The 17,711-nt window shown below is 43.4% G+C and overlaps 2 protein-coding genes and 1 long non-coding RNA gene across 4 annotated transcripts; 1 reads left to right on the top strand and 2 right to left on the bottom strand.

Moving 5' to 3' along the window:
• The first annotated feature begins 1,199 nt into the window (after positions 1–1,199).
• LOC106604800 (uncharacterized) lies at positions 1,200–5,691 on the top strand. The gene is made up of 4 exons (XR_001328733.2): positions 1,200–1,365; positions 1,486–1,587; positions 1,742–1,994; positions 2,308–5,691. It is a non-coding gene; the product is annotated as an uncharacterized LOC106604800 (long non-coding RNA).
• Positions 5,692–10,848: 5,157 nt separating this feature from the next.
• On the bottom strand, positions 10,849–13,413 carry exosc3 (exosome component 3). The gene is made up of 4 exons (XM_014199476.3): positions 13,141–13,413; positions 12,239–12,388; positions 11,579–11,730; positions 10,849–11,402 (listed from the first exon to the last, which is right to left on the bottom strand). Exons 1-4 carry the CDS (start codon positions 13,354–13,356, stop codon positions 11,195–11,197), a joined length of 726 nt encoding a protein of 241 aa, XP_014054951.2. The 5' UTR covers positions 13,357–13,413; the 3' UTR covers positions 10,849–11,194.
• Positions 13,414–13,742: 329 nt separating this feature from the next.
• On the bottom strand, positions 13,743–15,157 carry LOC106604798 (putative pancreatic secretory proteinase inhibitor). 2 transcript variants are annotated; one of them, XM_014199844.3, is made up of 4 exons: positions 14,775–15,157; positions 14,534–14,565; positions 14,259–14,371; positions 13,743–13,960 (listed from the first exon to the last, which is right to left on the bottom strand). In XM_014199844.3, exons 1-4 carry the CDS (start codon positions 14,830–14,832, stop codon positions 13,915–13,917), a joined length of 249 nt encoding a protein of 82 aa, XP_014055319.1. In that variant the 5' UTR covers positions 14,833–15,157; the 3' UTR covers positions 13,743–13,914. The 2 variants fall into 2 exon arrangements, with proteins under 2 accessions (XP_014055319.1, XP_014055318.1); XM_014199843.3 differs by having other exon boundaries at positions 14,534–14,568; positions 14,775–15,144.
• Between the last annotated feature and the right edge of the window lie 2,554 nt (positions 15,158–17,711).

The following is a 17,711-nucleotide window of genomic DNA, read 5'->3' as shown; positions in this document are numbered from 1 at the left end:
GTTAATGTTCAGTGTTGGAACTGGCCAGTAGTGTCCTCTGCACAGAGCAATGGGATACTTGACGGGACAAAGGTGTAGGGGCGGGCAGAGTAGCCCTCTGTACTTTTTAAAATAAAGACAAGCCAACTGCTTTCTACATTTTATTTAGTGAAGAAAAAAAACCATGTCCAGGTAAGAGGTAACTACTGCTTCATCGTTGCATCAGTCTCACTCATGCAGTTTTTTGAGTTGAGACAACCAGCTTGAAGCTGTTAACCGTAGGTGGTGTCGTGAACACTGCAGTGATTTGGAGGGCAGGGGTTTTGACAGGTTGGCAGCAGAGGCCAAAGTCTTTTCCACTATACAACCCCGTGGACGATATGCCACCTGGCTGGCTTCGACTCACCCAACCTGGGACGGTTGACCTTCAGGGCCTCCTGGACTCGGAGCAGCGTAGGAGAGATCTGGAAGTCAGTCTGGCTCAGGTCTTAAGGGCCCTGCAGAAACCGAGGCTCCGACTGCTCCAGAGAATGGGCCGAGGGAGCCGACATGAACTGCCCCAGGTAATAGACATAGCTGCTGCTGCCACCTGTTCTGTAGTATAGGCTGTGTCCTTCATGACCACTGATATATGAATGGACTGGGTAGGTTTCCAGCTCACTATGACACTTGCCACATTCCATTATGTTTTTGTATCAGGGATTCTAAAGGAAGGGAATTTAGGTTAATGACACATCTAAATAAATACCTAGCTGAGTGGATTTCCTTTCTCATAAGTTAACTGCTAACTTGTGCCACGGATTGACCCATATTTGTTCATTTCCTCCCCCACAGATACTTGTTTAGAATCTTCGGCAGATCAAACGACCAGTAAAACTCCATCCCAGACTTGTTATCAGGGAACGTTTACATCCAACCATATGGTGACCTTTACAGAAAGTAATGAATAACTATGGTGCTTGTGGATCATTGGGCTCCCAAGTGGCGCAGCCGGCTAAGGCACTGCATCTGTGCTAGAGGTGTCATTACAGACCCTGGTTCGATTCCAGGCTGTATCCCAACCGGCCGTGGTTGGGAGTCGCATAGGGCGGCGCACAATTGGCCCAGCGTCATCCGGGTAGGGTTTGGCCAGGGTAGGCCGTCATTGTAAATAAGACATTTCTTCTTAACTGACTTGTCTAGTTAAATAATAATAAAAACATTTGGGGGGGGGGGGCTTTCTCTTTTTGTATGTTGCTCAGGACTTTTCTGTCTCATGTCCTCAGAGTGGGCAGGTTAGAGTTGGACTTGGAGATCATTAGCGCCCAACTGGACCAGGTTTTCTGTTCTGGGGGAAAGTGTCTCCACAGGAATGGACCATCGGCCCATAAAGACAGCTTGACTCCTGTAAGCCCTTCATAAGCATAGGAAACTAGCCTCCCATTGGCAGAATGAAAGCTGCCCTCTATGAAAGTCATATGTCCACTGAAATTATATCTTTCATTTTGACCTCTGTTTGTCAATCAGGAGAATTGGGACGGTACTGTTCCTCTACAGTGTCAGAGGGAGGACCATAATATCACGACCTAGCTTATTTCTCAAGCAGTGGACAAAGGTCAACATTTGAAAGTAAATCACTCTGTATCTCATCCTTTTGTTCACTAATAACATTACAAAACTGACACCCCTGACACCGATCATGTAAACACCATGAGAAAAGAATTCTGTATGGCTGACTCTGCTGTGTTTGGGCCCTAACCCAAGAAACTGTTGATGTTTTCAGGAGCTAGACAACCTTGAGCATCTGCTGGAGGAGTCTAGGGCCTAGCAGGGGCTGGTGGAGCAGGGAAGGGATGCCTCAGAGGCCCGTATGGCAGCCCTCCACTCCCAGCTGTACTAGGAATGCTTCAGCGTCCAGGAGACCCACAGAGAGAGACTGGCCACACAGGCAGAGCAACTTGGCAGCAAGCAGGTGTAGCCATGGAAGACCAGACCAACTAAACTGGTACAGGGATTCACACCCAAAATGGATGCAGGTGGTTCCTTCTACACTTCGTATTTGTACAGAAGCATGTAATCTTGCCAGATGTCTCGGGAGTATCTAACCCAGGCCTCATCTGATAAGGCTAACAGAAAACTGAAAGAGGTTGTGAACCAGTAGAAGTCAGGTTTTACCAATCATCACACCAGTTGTGTGTAGTCACACAACACTTGTTTCTATTATAATAATAATAATAATAATAATAATAATGCCACACTAAAGACATTAACTATTTTGTGTAACACCACTTCGTTGGCTGATGATCTGAAGATGAATGAGTCCCTGTAACAGGAGGTGGTGTCTCTCAGACAGAGGCTGGGGTCTGCAGAGGAGCGACCTCCCTGATGGAGAGTGACAGATGCCTGCTCAGGGTTCTCCTAGCGGCACCGGGGACTGAGCGGGAGGAGCTGCTTCAACAAGGACACCCCTCAGCCCTTGGGTAAGGAACCCACAGCCTCTAATATTGGTGCACTTGGAGAGCTGAAAGAATCAGATGGATAAAATCAATATGGTTCTACTTTGCTCTCTGATAGGCTGGGTGGAATGTTCTCTGTATTGCTGCCTTACGCCTATTCAAACCTTATGGTCTTCATACGTGCAAAGAGAGTAGGGGTGGATTTGGGATGGAATCAGTATCTTTACCTTTTATCTTGAGGTAATGGAGAATTTTCTTTTCTCATTGTTTTCACTCTTGGCATCGTCAGTGCTGATAGCTCCAGAACACGGAGAAACAGTCAGACTTCTAACGGATGACCCAGAAGCCAGGGTTTATCTGTCCAATTTGAAATTGTCAGACTTATAAAGGATGAGCCAGAAGCATGGGTTTGTCAGTCCACATCTTTTTGTCTCTTAGGAGCGCTTATGAAACGGATGTGGAAATCTCTGGAAAGGAGGAGAGGGTGAGGGAGGACAGTGCCGTGTATGAAATGGAGGAACAAGATGAGGAGGAGAGAGTGGAAGGGAATAATGTGTCTGTTATTCATCGGCAGTAAAAATTCAGTGAGGACTTAAGATCCATGAGGTGACACACTCTTAAGTCTGGCCCACAGAAACAAATAAAGGAAGAGAACCAGGAAACTGTCTCTTTGGGAGTCCTTTCCTACAGCACCATGTCACGTTGAAGCGGTCTAACATGTGGCAGAGTGATGTTTCCTTTCAAACATACCTCTCCTCCAAACCTCACTTCAGCAGTAACCAAACTTTCATTTCACATAGAAAAGTGTTATATAATATAACAAGCATTTCTTTCTTTTTTACCTGGGATATTATTAAGCCATGGTATTTATTATACTTCCTGTACTTTAAGTTAAAATATCACTTTAGTAAAGTTCATGCAACCTGAGCACCATTTTTAAGCTAAGATGCTACTTTTTGCAGTTTACTGTGCTACATGCTTCACCATCCAGTATCATGCCAACACATGCTGAATAGACAAGCTATAGACATACCTATGAGTTATGTATATTGTGGATTTCTGAGGATTCACTGGCTTAGAATACTACTGATCAAAGATAATGCTGGACAGTCTCTGCCTCTGGTCTGTGAGGGGAAAGAGGGGAATCTGGAGAGCCCATTCTCTAACAGCTGTGCTCAAATCTGGCTATGTATACATTGTAACAACCTTATGTAACAGCAAGCTTGTTACAACCACAAAGCCCATGACCAATGTCCATTTCTTCATGTAACACCCCATTACACTGGTTGACACAGTGCCATTGTCTTAGTCTGAGGACTCTGACATGTTCTTGTTTATTGTTGAGGCTGGTGAGGAGTTTTGATTTCTGGCTTAAGCTAATACTAATCCCTCTCCGAGACTATTTTCTTTGGCCCTGAGCTTGTGGTCCACGGTGCACTGCCTTTTACTGCCCTGGTCCCTGAGGACACATAAACATGGATTCATGGGATATGCAGACTGGGAAGACATGGTTGGAATACTGCAGGGCTAGACACTTTCTCTCACCGATATGACGTCATTAAGAAAGGAACAGAGAACAGGGTTATGACAACGTCATTATGAAAGGACCAATCAGAGAGCTGGGTGATGATGTCATTATATGAAGGACTAATCAGAGAGAAGGGTTAAGACAGAACTACGTTTAGGATGTAAAGAAAGCACTCCAAGATAGCAGTATTTTTCAAAGAAAAAGATGTAAAGACGGTTATTTTGTGTATTCACTTTATTATCATAATAATATATGCCATTTAGCAGTTGCTTTTATCCAAAATGACTTAGTCATGCGTGCATACATTTTAAGTCTGGGTGGTCCTGGGAATCAAACCGACTATCCTGATGTTGCATGCACCATGCTCTACCAACTGAGCTACTTCATATTTTCCTCTGTTCTTTTCACTTCCAAGTACACTGCTTACTCAGGAATAGGTGTTACATAATGTTATTACATTCATACTGACCAATCCTGGCACTTATTCTTGGAGCATACTGGACTAATTTCCCCCTACAGTTTAGCTGTGCTTGCACTCATTTTATTTGTTGCAACTGAGAGGTATGTGCCCAAAACCATGTACTTATGGCTGTCTGGCTGATGCAACGTTGCATGACTCCACACTGGCACAGACCGCACAGACAATCCTTCTTGATTGAGGAAGCTGGAAACTTCCTACTCACTTACTCACACTCTCTCTTTATTCTTCCATCTTTTTCTCTGTTACATTCTCTCGCTCTTTCTCTCGCTCTCTCAATTTTCCATTGACGTCATCACAGTCCAAGATTTCTCTGTGTTCTCAGTGTATGCTTGTCCCTGTTGCTTTTTAACGGACCCATGTCTGTTAATTTCAACGGAGATACAAACGGCAGACTTTGGCAAGTCATCACAACGTCAAACTAGGTATGTTTCATGTTAACATGGCTCCACAATCGACTCCTGATAAGTACACTTCAGATACTGTAAGTGCAATCTGTTTTAGTGCAATAAAGTTGCATTTACCAGACGTTGACCGTAATCCAAAATAACTACTATTCATACAATGTTAATGCAACCCAATCATTCCATGTACAGAACCTGCAGGAGCCCTAGCGCAAATCTTCATTTTGATAACCCAAGAGTTACACCAGCAGGTAAGAATGATAACAAATAGTCATGTGTCGATTGAATAGATACACCTCCCTGTTTCACATAAAATGTCTTCCATGCGTTCCATTCCATCTACTACATAATGATGTACTTCGGTTTCGCCGGCGGAGAACGTCGTGGAGGTGAGGCGCACTCTTAGAAAAAAAGATGCTATCTACAACCTAAAAAGGTTCTTTGGATATCCCCATACGAGACCCCTTTGAAGAACCCGTTTGAGTTCCATGTAGAACCCTTGCCACAGAGGGTTCTACATGGCACCCAAAAGAGTTCTACCTGGAACCAAAAAAGGGTTCCTCTATGGGGACAGCCAAAGAACCCTTTTGGAACTATTTATTTTCTTAGAGTGTAGCCACAGATGGCAGACTTGGTGCCCTTGGGACCAGTATTTGTCATGAAGCTTAAATTATTACCTTCCTTCCTCGTCTGACAGAGAGAAGGGACTGGTATTGGTCAATCGCTGGAATTCATGGCAGCATGAGCCAATGGTAGCCGGTCCAGTCAGTTCATGGCATCATCATAATCCAATTCTTAGTATCACCTCACACCAAGTTGCCCATATCTATATCTAGACCTCTATACCAGGCGGTGTCAGACTCCACCCCCCCCCCCCCCCCCCCCACCACCACCATTGCTGCTACTGTTATCTATGCATAGGCACTTTAATAACTCTATCTACATGTACATAATTACCTCGACACCGATACCCCCTGTATATAGCCCCGCTATTGTTATTTACTGCTGTGCTTTAATTATTTGTTGTTCTTAAGGCATTTTCTTAAAACTGCATTGGTTAAGGGCTTGTAAGTAAGCATTTCACTGTAAGGTCTACACCTGTTGTATTCCGCGCATGTGACAAATACAATTATATTTGATATCATGTAATAACTTGATTTGAAATAATGTAATAACTTGGAAAGGTATTAGTTACAGTGTAGTTACTTATTACTGGTAACTGCACTTTGATGTAGGAAGACACCATTTTCATTGAGCAGCTGAGCAAGTGGCTAACCATAGGAGTAGATGAACTTGTTCCTTTCTGCAGATGACAGCGCTGGTCATAGAGCTGCAGGAGCTGAGAAGGGTCTGTAAAGAGACATCATCCACACGACCTGTCTCCCCCCAAGGACCAGGGAGTGGCTGGAAAGAGCTTCTTTGCTTAAGCTAGGGCTGCCAACCCAACCCTCCTGGTTTGGCTCTGACTCTCCCAGAGGCTTAGGCTTTCTCTCTCAACAAGCAGTAAGCAATTTTTCTGATAATTGAATCAATGCATGAAATATAAACAATGTGGACAAAGTTCTGTGTAGTAATAATTGTTTATGCTTCTACAGTTGGCATGGCCAATATGTGCCACTATATCAGTGGTTCCAGTTATCTTGCCAATGCCAAAACCCATTATTTAGATTGAAAGTCTCTGTATAGGACTGTGTGGGAGAACTGGAGGGAATAGGGGAGAGGCTGGATGTCCTGGAGAGCCAGTGGACTTCTTTGGATGGTACCTCTCAGGATCATTGACAAAAGAAGTAACTGCTAGCTTGTTTAGCCCCGGCCTACTAACTGTCTGAATCGCCGTGTCCCCAGTCAGCCCAACCACTCACTGGACCCATATGTTCACTTGGCTACGCATGCCTCTCTCTAATATCAATATGCCTCGTCCATTACTGTCCTGGTTAGTGATTACTGTCTTATTTCACTGTAGAGCCTCTAGCCCTACTCAATATGCCTTAACCAACCATGTTGTTCCACCTCCTACATATGCGATGACATCACCTGGTTTAAACGTCTCTAGAGACTATATCTCTCTCTTATCATTACTCAATGCCTAGGTTTATCTCCAATGTACTCACATCCTACCTTACCTTTGTCTGTACACTATGCCTTGAATCTATGCTATCGTGCCCAGAAACCTGCTCCTTTTACTCTGTTCCAAACGTGCTAGACGGCCAGTTCGTATAGCCTTTAGCCGTACCCTTATCCTACTTCTCCTCTGTTCCTCTGGTGATGTAGAGGTTAATCCAGGTCCTGCAGTGCCTAGCTCCACTCCCCAGGTGTTCTCATTTGTTGACTTCTGTAACCGTAAAAGCCTTGGTTTCATGCATGTTAACATTAGAAGCCTACTCCCTAAGTTGGTTTTACTCACTGCTTTAGCACACTCTGCCAACCCGGATGTCTTAGCCGTGTCTGAATCCTGGCTTAGGAAAACCACCAAAAACCCTGAAATCTCCATCGCTAACTATAACATTTTCCGCCAAGATAGAACTGCCAAAGGGGGCGGTGTTGCAATCTACTGCAAAGATAGCCTGCAGAGTTCTGTATTACTATCCAAGTCTGTACCCAAACAATTCGAGCTTCTACTTCTAAAAACTCACCTTTCCGGAAACAAGTCTCTCACTGTTGCCGCTTGCTATAGACCTACCTCTGCCCTTGATACCATATGTGAATTGAATTTGAGCTCGTGCTACTAGGTGACCTAAACTGGGACATGCTTAACACCCCGGCCATCCTACAATCTAAGCTTGATGCCCTCAATCTCACACACATTATCAATGAACCTACCAGGTACAACCCCAAATCCTTAAACACGGGCACCCTCATAGATGTGATCCTAACTAACTCGCCCTCCAAATACACCTCTGCTGTTTTCAATCAAGATCTCAGCGATCACTGCCTCATTGCTTGCATCCGTAATGGGTCTGCGACCAAACGACCACCCCTCATCACTGTCAAATGCTCCCTAAAACACTTCTGCGAGCAGGCCTTTCTAATCGACCTGGCTGGGGTATCCTGGAATGACATTGACCTCATCCCGTCAGTAGATGATGCCTGGCTATTCTTTAAAAGTGCCTTCCTCACCATCTTAAATAAGCATGCCCCATTCAATTTTTTTTTTAAACTACGAATAGATATAGTCCTTGGTTCACTCCAGACCTGTCTGCCCTTGACCAGCACAAAAACATCCTGTGGCGTTCTACATTAGCATCGAATAGCCCCCGTGATATGCAATTTTTCAGGGAAGTTAGGAACAAATATACACAGGCAGTTAGGAAAACTAAGGCTAGCTTTTTCAAACAGAAATTTGCATCCTGTAGTACTAACTCAAAAACGTTCTGGGACACTGTAAAGTCCATGGAGAATAAGAGTACCTCCTCCCAGCTGCCCACTGCTCTGAGGCTAGGAAACACTTACCACCGATAAATCCACTATAATTGACAATTTCAATAAGCATTTCTCTACGGCTGGCCATGCTTTCCACATGGCTACCCCTACCCCGGTCAACTGCCCAGCACCCTCCACAGCAACCCGCCAAAGCCCATACCATTTCTCCTTCACCCAAATCCAGATAGCTGATGTTCTGAAAGAGCTGCAAAATCTGGACCCCTACAAATCAGCCGGGCTAGACAATCTGGACCCTCTCTTTCTAAAATTATCTGCCGAAATTGTTGCAACCCCTGTTACTAGCCTGTTCAACCTCTTTCGTATCGTCTGAGATTCCCAAAGATTGGAAAGCTGCCGCGGTCATCCCCCTCTTCAAAGGGGGTGACACTCTAGACCCAAACTGCTACAGACCTATATCTATCCTACCCTGTCTTTCTAAGGTCTTCGAAAGCCAAGTTAACAAACAGATTACCGACCATTTCAAATCCCACCGTACCTTCTCCGCTATGCAATCTGGTTTCCGAGCTGGTCATGGGTGCACCTCAGCCACGCTCAAGGTCCTAAACAACATAACCACCATCGATAAGAGACATTACTGTGCAGCCATATTCATCGACCAGGCCAAGGCTTTCGATTCTGTCAATTACCCCATTCTTATTGGCAGACTCGACAGCCTTAGTTTCTCAAATGATTGCCTCGCCTGGTTTACCAACTACTTCTCTGATAGAGTTCAGTGTGTCATATCGGAGGGCCTGTTGTCCGGACCTCTGGCCGTCTCTATGGGGGTGCCACAGGGTTCAATTCTCGGGACGACTCTCTTCTCTGTATACATCAATGATGTTGCTCTTGCTGCTGGTGATTCTCTGATCCACCTCTACGCAGACGACACCATTCTGTATACTTCTGGCCCCTCTTTGGACACTGTGTTAACTAACCTCCAGACGAGCTTCAATGCCATACAACTCTCCTTCCGTGGCCTCCAACTGCTCTTAAATACAAGTAAAACTAAATGCATGCTATTCAATCGATCACTGCCCGCACCTGCTCGCCTGTCCAGCATCACTACTCTGGATGGCTCTGACTTAGAATACGTGGACAACTACAAATACCTAGGTGTCTGGTTAGAATGTAAACTCTCCTTCCAGACTCACATTAAGAATCTCCAATCCAAAATTAAATCTAGAATCGGCTTCCAAAATCGCAACAAAGCATCCTTCACTCATGCTGCCAAACATACCCTCGTAAAACTGACCATCCTACCGATCCCCGACTTCGGTGATGTCATCTATAAAATAGTCTCAAACACTCTACTCAACAAATTGGATGCAGTCTATCACAGTGCCATCCGTTTTGTCACCAAAGCCCCATACACTACCCACCATTGCGACCTGTACGCTCTCGTTGGTTGGCCCTCGCTTCATACTTGATGCCAAACCCACTGGCCACAGGTTATCTACAAGTCTCTGCTAGGTAAAGCTCCACCTTATCTCAGCTCACTGGTCACCATAGCAGCACCCACTCGTAGCACGCGCTCCAGCAGGTATCTCTCACTGGTCACCCCCAAAGCCAATTCATCCTTTGGCCGTCTTTCCTTCCAGTTCTCTGCTGCCAATGACTGGAACGAAATGCAAAAATCTCTGAAGCTGGAGACATATCTCCCTCACTAGCTTTAAGCACCAGCTGTCAGAGCAGCTCACAGATCACTGCACCTGTACATAGCCCATCTGTAAACCTCATCCCCATACTGTATTCATTTATCTTGCTCCTTTGCACCCCAGTATCCCTACTTGCACATTCATCTTCTGCACATCTACCATTCGTGTTTAATTGCTATATTGTAATTACTTTGCCACCATGGCCTATTTATTGCCTTAGCTCCCTTATCTCATTTGCACTCTGTATATAGACTTTTTGTTCTACTGTTTTGTTTATTCCATGTGGAACTCTGTGTTGTTGTATGTGTCAAATTGCTATGCTTTATCTTGGCTAGGTCGCAGTTGCAAATGAGAACTTGTTCTCAACTAGCCTACCTGGTTAAATAAAGGTGAAATAAAAAGTAACCCACTAAATGAACTTTGATCCTTGACTATGTAGGCCCATATCTCCACAATCTATGCTTTCTTTTACTAAATAATGTCTTTATCACTTCCTGCTGTCTTGATTAACTGAGTAACTGCATAGTAAAGTGTGATCTGAATTACATCCTCAAGAACTCCTGACATCACCAAGTATGTGGGCAGCATTTGGTTTGTCAGTTTTAATATTTGACTTCCTCAAATAAAACTATACCTTGGCCTCCTTTGGGTATACCAGTTTGACAGTAACACTACTGGCAAACAATACCACACTAGGATTTTACCCCCTCATATCCTTCACTTGTGTAATGTACAGTCTTAGTTGGAAAAAAGATAGTGAAATGAGGTTGGGCGTGTGAGGGAATTCATCACTCTTCCTTGAATAGGTCCTGCTCAATGTTAACTGATCTGTTAGTTACCCCTCCCTCACAGCACAGGTGCTTTCCTACATCCAGTCATCAACCAAGTCTGATTTCTTGCCAGAAGATGACAGCTAGCAAAGGTAACAAAGTGGTGACCCCTTGTGGACTGGTTTGAACATGAGCACTTTTTTTATATATTTTTTTAATCAACCCAGATTCATTATTTCTCAAATGTAGTTGACGAACAAAAGATGTAAAAAAACTAAAATACAAATCTGGTGATTCTTCACACAGCGCAAACACACTGGGGTCAAAATCCCCTTTGACTTGATAAGTTTCAACTACACTGCATTCATCACTCAGGTCCTTTTTAGCTCAGTAGTCACAGAGGAGAGGAGACAAAGAAAGGAGACGACCAGACCAATGCCTCCTTGACTTCAAATGAGTGAGACGAACCCCACTAATTCAGACAGTTCTCGAACATCCTTCTCCGGAGCAGAGTGGTCCCCTAGCCTAGATGGATCCATCGGCCACCCTTCTGAAGAGCGTCTGTCGCTGCTGGGCTGTCATGTTCTCACAGCTCTCCAGCAGGTTGGCCACAATAAGGGTCTGCTGGATGGTCTTGGACTTGACCCACACCCGCCCGTTCATCCCCACCACAATCTCAAAGGGGAACATCTTCTCCAGGTCCTTGGCTATCTCACTCTGGGGTGCCAGCAGCCTGGATGGAGAGAGGACAATTACTATTCAGAACCAGGGTCGTGTTGAGTGGTGCAACATTATAGAATGTTTAGATAGATTTGTAAAATGTAGATCATATGCTGAATATGTTAACTGTGAGGCTGTTTTGAATAACTTGCTAAATGACCATAGACTAGTTTTATTAGTGTGACATACCTGCGTACAAGTCCCAGGGATACCTTGAAGAGAAGCCCGCCTGCTCCAAACACCCCCATCCCGTTGGCTCGTCCACAGCTGTCTATACACACCAGCTCCGGCTCCATGTCTTTGTTGGCAATGATGAACTGAGAGTACACCAGGTCCCCCACCTGCAATGGCACCACAGAAACAAAATTGAGAAAGACTAGTGCCATCAAACTTTAAATTGAAAGATGTTGTTTAAAGGAGTAGTTCACTATTTTACTACTTGATGTTAGATGGTTCCTCACCCTGAAAGTAGTCTATGGGCCAGGAGAAACGAATCCATGTTTCAGTTCTTTAAAAACCGCCACTCCAAACTTCAGCCACCACAAGCTAACCATCAATGAAAGTGAAGGGGGTATGTGAGCATGTTTCTTTTCTTGCCAAATCACCATTAAGTAACATCAAACCAAATATGGAGTTGATTTGAATTGATTTCAGGTGAATTTGACTTTTTTTCACATGCCTGCAATTGATTGTTAGCAGAAGTTTGTAGTGGCTGTTTAAGGAACAACCCTGGATTGCCATTTCTCTTGGCCCATAGACTACTTTTTAGGGTGAAGAACCATTAACGTCAAGTTGTAAAATAGTGAACCTTCCATCTGGAAGAATAAATAAGTGTTTGACAATACTGACCTGCACGTTAGGTCTATTCCTCTTGGTAGCCCCCTCGAAGGCGAGGTAGGAGAGTGACGCCTGCTCACTCCCCCCTACATCCACCTTGAAGATGTCCCCTGACTTGGCAGTTATGATGCCAATCACACTCTCCCCCTTCCCTGGAACATACTGGGCCAGAGGAAATAAGCAGTGAGTCCATAACAACTTACTTGAAAAGGACACTGCCAGTGTTGTGCCGAAAATCTCCCCCCTGACAGAATTCTGCGCCCCCCCTTCGCGTGAAAGCACTCACACTCACTGAAAACTTAACTACAGGTATTACTAGTGCCTCCCCCGCGATCAAAACACCATATAAAATGAAACGCAGCCTAACGTGATCATTGACAGCTGCCTTTAAGGACACAAATACTTTCTGCTACTATGATCAGTGAAATGTAGGCTAAACTGACAACGGAGTGAAGAGCAGAAATCAAACTTGCAAGGAAGTCGCAGCAATGAAGAATTGAGTGTGAGCGCTTTAACGCGAAGGGGGGAGGGGGGGGGGGATTCTGGCAGGTGGAAGATGTGTCACAAAGCCGGTAACAATCACTTATCTCCCTTGGGAAGTCCAAGTCTGGTACTAGAGTGCAAAATGTTCATGCATGCCATCAATTTCACCAACCTTTTTACCTCATTCCTACCAAGACCATATTTGTATTGGGGTTGTGAATTGCCTGTTTACTGTGACAAAGATGGTAACGTTAGCTAACTAAATATAGTAGCCAAACTCTAGATACCATAGGCATGCGCCTTTCTTTGTAAAACACGTGGTTACCAACGCATCGTGCGTTTCTTCTTCAAACGCATATAATGAATCTGACCCTGAATGATATAGCTAGCTATCTAGATAGGTAGCTATTTATCAGTTATTCCATACATACCCTCCTTTGCTGAGAGTCTATCCAGTACAGATTCGGTTGTTTATGTCGGAGGATTCCGCTTTTGCAAACGAGAACTTCATCTCCGTTTCGCCGAAGCCCTGGTCCACAAACAACTTTCTCGGGTTTGCTGTCGGTGATACTTTCAGGCATTTGAAAAGAAAATACATCTCCTGGTAATAAAACATCACCAACTTTATCTTTGAAACAAGCCTGCATGTCTGTAAATGTGCACTTCTGATAGGGGAAACAATAAATGTGACACAGGAAATCGAGGAAGAAAAAGCCAAACGGAAGTATATTTGTTGTAGCTCACCCATGTGGTTACTACGAGTTACTACTACCAAGAATGTGACTTAAATGTATTGTAGGTGTAATAATATATTGTGTATTGTATTCCAATCAACATAATACGTGAATAATGACATAAAAATAGGACAATATAACACAAACAAATAAACAAACCATGTGGACACAATAAGGAGCACCTGGACCTTTAATGATAAATGATTCCACTGGAGCTGGGACTGAAAAATCGATTTATTCTTTACAAAGATAGTGTTAAGATTTAATACAAATCAATATGATTATAAGTGTGATGTGTGTGTGTGTGTGTGTGTGTGTGTGTGTGTGTGTGTGTGTGTGTGTGTGTGTGTGTACACTGTGCATGAGTGTTCCATAAAAAACTACTTCTACAATCACAGAAAGAATCAAAGATAAATGTGATAATATTATCACATTCACAGCGGAATCATCTGTACTTGAGTAGGCTACTCTTCAGCAACTTCCGTCTTTCACTATCAAGATGTCTGCATTGGTTTCCCTTAAGAGAGAGACAGAAAGAAACAGCCAGTAAGATTTTTTTAAGCAAGCAAACGTCTCTTATAAAGCTTTCCAGTGGACTAATTCTGCGGGGTAGAAAATCACTTGCCTAGTCACCGGATCTCTTCGTACAGATCCTGCAACTAGGCTATTGTAGCACCACCCTGTGCTTACTGGCTATAACAAAATGTACAACTGTGTGTGGATGACGCTGTGGGTGCTACAGAGATAAGCAGCACACCCAAACAATTAGAGAGGAAACATTTCAGTATAATTAAACTGATATATGGTAGACTCACAGCCGGTGAACACACAGAGAACACTCATTGGGATAAGTGTTTCCATCATTACCGCACACTGGGGAGTAGTTGAGCGGGCATGCCTGGGATTGGCTCATATCCCCACAAGATGGCTAGTAAAAGAATAAAATAACATTTCAAGATTATATCATCTTGCCACCTTGCCAACCAACCCTGGTTGGCTATAGTCATCCATGGACATTCTCATGAATTAATTTGTCGTTGCCACATTAGTATAGGGAACTGTAATGATAATATTTTCATGGAAGCCTCACCCTCCTGTAGAGTCTGGATTGGTCCGCTGCGTCTGCTAATGCGACATATAACCACAAGTAGAATTTAACCTATTATTCTTTACTACCTATAATTTATTATCATAACTGCTAGTGAACAGTACAATCGACAGTACAATCTTTGTCATGTTTTGACAAACTACAGTTCCTAAATGAAAATGAAACATGAATTATGTACAGAATAGTCAGGCATTTTGTTCATGTAAATTATTAATGTATTTACCTGCAGAAAAGAAGACAGCCAGACAGACTAGCAAAAGAGTTTTCCCAATCATGTTCATGTGTTCTGACCAAAAGAGGTCCAATTCAACTGATAACAATAGTTGGTATAGGTCCAATTACTGAATGCAGCTCCAAAAGTACACTATAATCTCTATGATGTCTCCTTTGCTTCTGTATTTTCTGCGATGTGCCTTGCTCAAGGTCTGCTGTTGGTTTGGTCTCTGTGGATGGAGTGGCGTTGTCATATAGTGGAGGTCGCGTCTGTTTGTCTGTGAAATAATGTGACCCTGTGTTGGGTAAAGCTGATGTTTTGACGGCATTGCACCTGACCAGCCCGCCAGCAACAGTTACGACAGAGCCCCCCTATTGTCCAGGCCTTTATTAAGGGATGAACATTCCTACTGCCTAAATATTGCTGAGCGCCCTATAAAAACAGGGGTGTGACACTGGTGTTGTTGATGATGAAATGCATACATGTTGACCAAGAGCAACTATCAAACCTTACTATGTAATACGTTTTTTTAAAGCACTGAATTAAAGACCGTACATTATGTTCACTGAATTTGTACCGATTTTGTAATATTTTGGTCCCCACAACAACATGACCTGGTCTTGTTTTCACCTGTATGGTAGGCAAATTTGGTTTAATTAGGCCTATAGTTGGCCTACTCATATTGGCCGTGTTCGAGAGCATCAAATCCATGATGCATTATGGGTAAATGGTGACTGACTGACTGATCTACAAATAATAATGAGTAGTTATTTATGATGCATGGTGATTTGTAGCTCAGTCCGTCGGCAGTCGCCTGCAACGTCGGCAGTCGCCTGCAACGTCGGCTACAACGTCGACAAACCCTTTGTCTTTGTGCTAATGAGGCTCTCATTCACATAATTATTTTTCATTTTGAAGGATCACATGACTTCTATGTACAGTCAATCAAATATGATTTATATAATAATTCTGTCACAGAAGGCTTAATACAATAGGGTCAGGTAGCGTTGGGCCAGTAACCGAAAGGTTTCTGGATCAAATCCCCGAGCTGACAAGGTAAAAAATATGTTGTTCTGCCCCTGAGCAAGGCAGTTAACCCACTGTTCCTCGGAAGCAGAAGACGTGGATTTCGATTAGGGCAACCCCCCGCATCTCTCTGATTCAGAGGGGTTGGGTTAAATGCGTAAAACACATTTCAGTTGAATGCATTCAGTTGTACAATTGACTATATACAGGGGCGAAAATCTGATATCAACTTTGGAGGGCAATTACATGAAATTTTCTCAAGAGGTAATTCCTGAGGGGGACACCAAATTCCTGAGGGGGACACCAAAAGTAGTGCTGTAACACATAGCCTACATTGTAATATGGTAAATGTATATTGAGGAACCAAAGAAATAAGGTGTTTGCCGTACTCCTAACTACCGGTACCCAAAACTACACAACTAATCACAACAGCAATACCATTGCCTTTAACAAATCTTAGTTCAGTCACCAGTTTAAGTTGAGAGTGGGGGTATCCATGGCATTTTCCAATTATGTTCCTATTTTACAAGTCAAAAAAATTGAGAACCTTTCATAATGTTGCCAAACAAAGACTCAACAAACTTACCTGAGACTCCCTGTCTCTGCCAGTCTGTCCCTGCATATCTGTCCCCAACTCTGCTGTCTGTGTGCCATCTGTTGCCTGCTCTGCCTAATGACATCATTGTGAAACATTTCCATTAGAATTTCATTTCTTTCTTATGAACATTTTATCAACTAGTCTTTGAGATATTAGGCTACTAGGGTTCTTACTTTGCGTTTTGGTGTATTGAAAAATACTCTGATGTCCGTCTTTTATTTTTCTGCCATTTTCTACCTGGCTGGCTGGCTGGCTGGCTACACACACACACAGTGTGTAGGTTATTTACAGTAGGAGATGGGCTTCTATCATCTTCAATCATTCTATTTGGGCTTTGATCTAAAAGCTAGCTAGCAAATGTGAAACGGATTAAAATGACAAGAGTTGACAGCTGTATGAGTTCACCATTTACACAACATATGCTGCAACCTTTTGTAATTTTAATAGTTTGTTTCATATTGGCTGGCTTCCAACAATAGCTGAATTTGCAAAGCTAGCGAGCATCAATTCCGTTTCAGTGGTGTTTGCTATAATCTTTGCTACCCGGGTTAAATAAAGGTGAAATAAAATAAATAAATAAAAGTTCCCTTGTGACAATTTAGCTTTTGCAACGAGACCATTAAATATATTTAAGACAATGGTAGAAGAGAGTGTAGTTCTGTTCAGTTTGGACTTCAGTTTATTGCTAACCTTATCACAGGGACTTTGAAGCACTAACTTACATCATCTGCATGCTGATCTTGGAATAAATTGACGATAGCAAAGATTCCATCTTTGACGACGCCACATAAATGGAATAGGTACTAGCTAGCTTAATAGTTAATATTTGCGCGCTAGCTCTGCATATTCAGCTAGTGTATGTGCGCGATTGACTGGATGAACCTCACGTCAGTTACGTGCATTGAGTGCCTTTCAGACAATAGACCCGACCCCTCTGTTACCTTGCCAACTAAGGAACTGGCAGTGGATCAAACCATTGTGAGGCAAAGGGTGGGGGGGTCGCAATCTTTTGAAACTTAAAAACGCGCTATTAAGTGTCTATAATCAGCACAATTGCTTTCATTGCGTATTATTAATATTATTTAAGTTACATAGTTATGTTTCAGTGATATATTGGGGGGGCCAAATCATATTTTTCCCAGGATGGGGGGGTTGTGTCCCCCCCGTCCCCCCGGGAATTCCGCCCCTGACTATATATTCCCCTTTCCCTAAATCCTAAAATTAGTGACAGGGAGCACGAAAATTTGAGATGAATCAGACTCTAGAGGGGGTGGTCTTAATCTGGTTGGATTAAATATTCGGAATAGTCAATTATACTTTTC

Source organism: Salmo salar, chromosome 05 (assembly GCF_965601325.2).
Source record: "Salmo salar chromosome 05, fSalSal1, whole genome shotgun sequence".
Lineage (NCBI taxonomy): Eukaryota > Metazoa > Chordata > Actinopteri > Salmoniformes > Salmonidae > Salmo > Salmo salar.
Note: the sequence above shows the minus strand (reverse complement) of the source record. Positions and strands in the feature narration are given on the sequence as shown.